At 34.3% G+C, this 7484-nt stretch overlaps 1 protein-coding gene across 1 annotated transcript; it reads right to left on the bottom strand.

Moving 5' to 3' along the window:
* Nucleotides 1-6094: 6094 nt before the first annotated feature.
* Nucleotides 6095-6994, bottom strand: LOC139489842 (E3 ubiquitin-protein ligase TRIM45-like). The gene has a single exon (XM_071276689.1). The coding sequence runs from the start codon at nucleotides 6992-6994 to the stop codon at nucleotides 6095-6097; it is 900 nt and encodes a 299-aa protein (XP_071132790.1).
* Between the last annotated feature and the right edge of the window lie 490 nt (nucleotides 6995-7484).

The following is a 7484-nucleotide window of genomic DNA, read 5'->3' as shown; positions in this document are numbered from 1 at the left end:
TGCCTTTACCTGAATAAATAATGTTATTATTATTCTTATTATCATACATATATGAAGTGGAATCTATATTGATATAGTACCACCCTCTACATTGCATTGCCTCATTGATTATCAAATGTATAATAGCTGAATGAATTTAGTTCCTTCAAATGTGAAATGGAGTTTCAAAATCTGTAAACAACAGAAGCCACCACACGACCCGTACCTTATAACAATTCAAAAGAGAAAATCATTTATGTGTATTCTAAAGATAATACACGAACATGAATTATCAGCAGACTACCAACGACAACCACAGGATTACATGCTCCAACTTTGGGAGAGGTTGTTTTTGAGCACGCATCATCCCTAACCTTGGACAGTGATGTAACAGCCCGATAAAAGAACAAACCATGAAGATGAGTGGGAAAGTGATTACCTCACGAGCTTAACACAAACATAAAACCAAGAAACCTAATATTACTTACATATATTGAAGGCTGGAACGAAACCCAAATTCCAACTTTTAAATAAATCGTCTTCCCAGATTTCCGAACAAAAGTTTAGTATCGAAGAAATAACAGTTTAGTAAATGTTCAAATTTGTAAATAGCGAAATCCCTGACTTAGTAACTCACCAGCTATACATATAAATAACCCTAATAGTAAGCCCAACAAATAAACTTTAACAGAAATGTGGACAAAGGAAGATAATTCAATCATAACTTGAACAATTGTGTCTCATAGTAACAACGAAAGAATTATTTTTAAACAAGCTAAATAAGCTAGAGAGAACACACATATACCATTGACTTTATTCTATGTTGATTTACCGGTATTCAAATCATGAATAAACTGTTTTACAAAACTTTGAATTTTTGAAATACTTAGGTTTGTTTTTACCTCAGAATAGATTACCTTAGCTGTATTTGGCAAAATATTTAGGAATTTCTGGTCCTCAATGCTCGTCAACTTCGTACTTTATTTAGCCTTTATATAACTGTTTTTGATTCAAGCGTCACTGATGAGTTTTTTTGTAGACGAAACGCACGTTTGGCACTAATATAAAATTTCAATCCTGGTATCTATGATGAGTTTATTAAAAGAAAAGTGCATAGACCAACATTGCATACTCACACGAACAACGGACACCAATACAATGAGGCATCGACCCAGAAGTTGTAATTATTAAACAATGATATCCAGACGTGTACATAAGTATGCCACACGCGTGTTTTGTCTAAATTTTCGTTTATCAGTGGAAATTGAATCAAAAGAGGTGAATGGCCAAAGATAAATAGCAGCAGTCAGTCGTGACAGTTTTTTTACCTCCTGGCATGGATGACCTTATCCAGAATTTGTCACATTTCATTGATACTAGAACACATCCGCGAAATGGCGGTCATTCAGAGCGTAGTTTAAAGTATGTAAAGTGTTGTTGGAAGAATTTTGTAAAATATTGAATGACTGGAGAATTTCAGCAAAAGTATCATAAGTTGTATAGGTCATTATTTCCAAAATTCCCAATTTTTGGTTTTCTATCAATTTCAATATGAACATACATTTAGTATGTTATGAACATTTAAGTAAGGAGCCTGTAATTCAGTGGTTGTCGTTTGTTTATGTGTTACATATGCGTTTTTCGTTCATTTTTTGTGCATAAATAAGGCCGCTAGTTTTCTGGTTTCAATTGTTTTACATTGTCAGTTCGGGGCCTTTTAAAGCTGAGTATGGAGTATGGGCTTTGCTCGTTGTTGAAGGTCGTACAGTGACCTATAGTTGTTAATTTCTGTGTCATATTGGTCTCTTGTGGAGAGTTGTCTCAACATGGCAATCATACCACATCTTCTTTTTTTTTTGTAATCAATGAATTTTGTAAAAGATTTCAGTAATGACTGGAGAATTTTAGAAAAGGTATCAAAAGTTCACATGAATATTTTTAGCGCTTATCTAGAGTTGTCTCAACATGGCAATCATATCAGATCTTCTTTTTATTGTAATCAATGAATTTTGTAAAAGATTTAATGACTGGAGAATTTTAGAAAAGGTATCAAAAGTTCACATGAATATTTTTAGCGCTTATCTGTATATTATGAACATTCATTACAGTAACTATATAAATATAGTGTATTTACTTTCAATTCTAAGTTTACTTATCGATCCATGGTGGTCATTGGTATAGTATACACACGTGAGTATACAGACTCTCTCTATTTAATAAACTCTGTGACCGCCGTAGATAGTAAATTCTAAGTTTACTAATCGATCCATGGTGGTCATTGATATGGTATACAGACTCTCTCTATTTAATAAACTCTGTGACCGCCGTAGATAGTAAACTTGAAAATGATAGCAGATAGAATTTTGAAAATACACTTTATTTTTTGTATATATACGTATATGTATGTTCAAAGTATACGAGGTCTCAGTATACAGAAAAACGCAAACCGGAAGTCTAATCTGACTTAAAATTTCGTCCAATGACGGGACAATATCCGGATGCCTTTTTTCTCGTTTTTCTCCCAAAATAACTCAATCTGAATAATCATATGAATGGATGACAAATGCGACTATGCACTTTACCTATAGGACACAGAGGCCTGTTGATTAATTTATTGTGGAAAGAAGAGAAGCGACACCCAAAATGAGGTCTTCTCGTTTAATAGTATAGATATCCCCCGTCACACCTTACCGGATAGAACGAAACTTTTTTTTTCAATCCGTTCACGTTCGTCCATATCCGTCTTATATCCGTTATGTTTCAGTTTCTCGTACATTTGTTGCATATTCTATGTGTGTCCGTTGAAAATTCGTTACACGATGGTCCATTTAATGGGTCAGTACATCAACTGACTTACATCGGATACAAAGTTTGACTTCGGAAATTTATTTTTTCAACCGTTCAGTGTCCGTTAGAGCTATCCGATAAGGTGTAACCATCGCTTATTCTACAGCTTTCAATGCAACCAAGCGCCCTTTTATAAATCTTATGTAAACGAAACGCGAATCTGACGTTCTAAATTATAAGCCAAGTATCTTTGATAAGTTTCTCCAACCGTGTAGATGCCATTGCTGATGGACGTTTCGTCCTATGTCCTATCAAATATTATTGATATGGCAATTTTCAGTAAATTTGCAGTTCATAAATTGTTAAACGCAAAGGTTTTCTACCTTGGTGTAGATTGTCTTAGTTTTAATCGGTAATTTTTGGTTTATCATTCTTTTCAAGTTCGTATGTGTGTTTACCATCCAACTTATTTGATTCGAGCGTCACTGATATCATGATGAGTCTTATGCAGACGAAACTCGCTACCGATGTACAAATTATAATTCTGGTATCGTTTGTAACAAATTTGTTTTTTTAGCTCTAAAACTTCGATTTTCATTGAAAAGTATGGATCAACTCTTTAAAAAGCTTTAGTTTTAAATGCTTTTCCAGCTTCGTTCTATAGTGAGCCATGCTACCAATTTGATTCGAGCGTCACTGATGTGTATTATGTAGACAAAAGAGGGACGAAAGATACCAAAGGGACAGTCAAACTCATAAATCTAAAACAAACTGACAACGCCATGGCTACAACTGAAAAAGACAAACAGAAAAACAATAGTAAACATGACACAACATAGAAAACTAAAGAATAAACAACACGAACCCCACCAAAAACTAGGGGGATCTCAGGTGCTCCGGAAGGGTAAGCAGATCCTGCTCCACATGTGGCTCCAGTCGTGTTGCTTATGTGATAACAAATCCGGTAAATAGTCTAATTCGGTAGGTCACATTCATGAAAGGGAAGGGAATTGTAGTTACTACGTAAGGAACATATCCGATATCATTTGTGAAACGGTTATTCAATAACGGTCAACCAACTCGTGATGGCGTCCGTAAAATTTACGAAGGGATGATTTCAACTTCACCATTTGGAACTCTTGGTTTAATAGCTTCCTTGTGAGCAGCAACCCTCTATCAAGAAAATCATGATAGGAAATGCAAGCACGGGAATATCGTATCAATTGGGAGATATATACCCCGTATGCAGGTGCTGCTGGAATGTTGCTACTTAGAAATGGAAAGTTCACAATTGGAAAGCTGAAATCATCTCTTTTGTCGTAAAGTTTTGTTTTCAACCGACCCTCATTGTCAATTTCTAGATTTAAGTCAAGATATGAAGCCGACTTAACTGTATCTGTAGTATCCTTTATCTCTTTTCGATGGGATAGATGCGTTCCACATAGTCACCAAATTTTGAATTGTTTAGTGAAAGAACATCATCTATATAGCGGAAACGCACGTCTGAATTAATAATTCGGTTCTTTATCATGTTTTTATGCCCCACCTACGATAGTAGAGGGGCATTATGTTTTCTGGTCTGTGCGTCCGTCCGTCCGTCCGTCCGTCCGTCCGTCTGTCCCGCTTCAGGTTAAAGTTTTTGGTCGAGGTAGTTTTTGATGAAGTTGAAGTCCAATCGACTTCAAACTTGGTACACATGTTCCCTATGATATGATCTTTCTAATTTTAATGCCAAATTAGAGATTTTACCCCAATTTCACGGTCCACTGAACATAGAAAATGATAGTGCGAGTGGGGCATTCGTGTACTGAGGACACATTCTTGTTTTTTTTTTATCAATTAAACATCTTGAAGCTTATGTCACATTAAAGGTACCCTGCATCACACAACTTCCAATTAAAAAATCAATATAGTGATTACGGCAAAAACAATAAACTAAAAAATTCTAAGCTCTTGATCATCGTGTCGCAATTGACCATAATTAATTTCAGTGGAGAATACTTTTTTGGTGAATGTAACTAACGAACGATGGACGCCATTTATACGTTATACGAATATTTCAAAATGACCTTTTTTGACTGACCCTATGAGCTTTGTGAGCTTTATTCATCTACATACAAACAATTTGGTATTTTACACAAGAACAAAAGTACACAGGTTAAAGAACAGTAATACTAAGGAATATAATATCAAGGATTTTATTTTTACAAACTCTTTACAAATTACAGCGAATTCAAAATACCTAATAAGGTAACAAAATCATACCTTCTACAAATCGAATATCAGCTACATTTTAAGCATCATCTAGAGCAGGTCAGAAAACATTTAATATCTTGTGAATGTGAAATTTGTTTTTCGAGCAGAAATGTGAAACTTTTCGTGTGTATCACACCGTAAATTAAATCATTCATTACTGGACGGTGTGATATGTTGCACTTTAACGAAAACCCAAGCATAGTTGCAATATTAATTGATGACATGATTTTGCAGTTCGTCAAGTATTCAAAAGTTAACAATAAACAAATTTTCCAAACGGTGTCTGAACTACACATACTTTTGACTTTGATTTGCTGTTTTCAGATTGAATATATTCAATATATAAGTGTTCATAATTGTTCGCAAAGGAAAATGTTTGAGGTAATCCATCAATGTTTATATGTTTAATGTCATAAAACTCTTTGCAATCGCCGCGCTCTTCCAAGACATGGAAACAATACGAGCTATAATATAAGACCAAGAAGTTCTCATGTGGAGTTAAAACAATATCTGATGGTTTGAACGGACAATCGGTGTTGATTTCTGGATGACCATTGTAGAAGCTTTCAATTTTTCCATTCCTATTCAGAACCACAACCCTACCATCGTACTCTTGTGAATGAATGAACTGCAATATACCCTTTCAAATTACTTGCAATACGACTTGGAAACGTAAGTGGAGGCATTCGGTCCTTTTCAATGTCTAATGTCCTTATCAGTTTTCCTTTTTCATTAATTATGAAATGTTGCCGTTTTGATTTTTTTCCAACTCGGAAGTGTAGTCCATCGCCCATAGCACCGATAATTATTTGTCTATCTTTTGTCACATGGATAGCTTCTGTAACCAGGGGAGAAATATTATAAAGATCCCTTATCTGTTTGCTTCCACTTGGTATAACTGAGAGTTTGCAATTTTCAATGGATAATAATAAATCCTGTTTAAATGAAAAATCCATATCATAGACATAAAGATATTGTTCCGTTACTTCAATATTTGTAAGAATTTGTTCAAATCGATGAGCTATCCATATTAAGTCATCTGCCTCCACTTTTAATTTGGAAATGGCATGTTTCAGAGTAAATAGTTCAAAAGTTGAAATTTTGTGTTTAAAGTTGATATTAATGTTGATTGTTTGGGGATTGATTGCAGCTGTTTCAAAGAACCAGATTTCAAGTCATTCTCATGAAGCTTATTAGGAACAAAAACTGGCATCGTGTTGAAGCTTAGAACCGTAGGTCTTATTTTGGCATTACTTTCTCTGCAATCAAAAATTTCAACTGGATTATTGTTGTGGAGAATTTCAAGTAAAGTTTTGTTTTGCGTGTCTAATTTAGTACCAGATTCTATTACTTTATTAATTTCCTCAGAGACAGAATGGTCTATATCTATCCATTTCTCGTTAAGTTCATCTTTTAGTGTTTTTGTATGATTTTGTAAAATGTGAAGGATATGTTTTTCTTGTTCCACAATTTTGTCACCCGATTTATCATAATTATCCTTTTCTGTTGAATAAATTTCTCTCAATTTCCTTTCATTCTCCTTTAGTTCTTTCAAGGCAAGTTCATTGAGTTTTATTCTGTTCCAAACACTCACCCCTTTTCTCTGTATTTCCACCTTTATTTCAACTAGTTCATGCTTTTTGTGGATTCCATCAACGCAACTAGGACAAACCATGACATTGCAACCTTCACAAAATAAGCAGCATGGCTGCCCAGAATGTTCAACGCACTTGAATTGGGAGAAATCTATCTCTTCCTCATAATTTAACTTTCCCACATCTTTCAGGTCAATAATTTGGTGACTTTCTGCAGATTTAAATTTCGGATGAACGTTGTCTCTGCATCTTTGACACATCACCAAAGAACACTGTAAACACTTCCATTTGAATTTTGGCTCATTTTCACATAATTGGCAAAGTAGAGCAGATTGTTCCTTACTGATAGATCCAGTGTGTGTTTTTGAGCTGGCCATCTCTTATATTGATGTTGAACTTCCTGTTAAAATCTTCTACGCATTACCTTTGAATATTTTACTTTCACCTTTTACAACTACTATATTTAGCAATGTTTAAATTTTTAAAAGTATACTATAACTACGTGAAATACACGGGTTATATAACACCTACGTGTAGTTTCCTCATGACTTGATCCATTTACCTTTTTGTTATGACTACTTGGATGTTGAAACCGTACTCTTTAATTTTTATAACTGCTGATATTTGCACCCTGTCATATCTAGAAAAATTAAATGATGTGTCCTTTAAGTTCTGTTGTAAGACACCAAAACAAAAATCAAACATTGCTTCCGACATTATTAAAAATGAAATAATGAAATAAATAATGAGTAATCTTGTTTTTGCATTTAAGTAGCCACACTGCACACTGAAAAAAGTAAAATCACAAAAATACTGAACTTAGAGAAAATCAATTCGGAAAGTCCATAATCACATTGCAAAGTCAAA

This window comes from Mytilus edulis, chromosome 9 (assembly GCF_963676685.1).
Source record: "Mytilus edulis chromosome 9, xbMytEdul2.2, whole genome shotgun sequence".
In the NCBI taxonomy this organism is placed as follows: domain Eukaryota; kingdom Metazoa; phylum Mollusca; class Bivalvia; order Mytilida; family Mytilidae; genus Mytilus; species Mytilus edulis.
Note: the sequence above shows the minus strand (reverse complement) of the source record. Positions and strands in the feature narration are given on the sequence as shown.

Bases quoted from the DNA above. Each gene is read 5' to 3' on its own strand.
- LOC139489842 (XM_071276689.1), bottom strand. From the start codon at position 6,994: ATGGCCAGCTCAAAAACACACACTGGATCTATCAGTAAGGAACAATCT.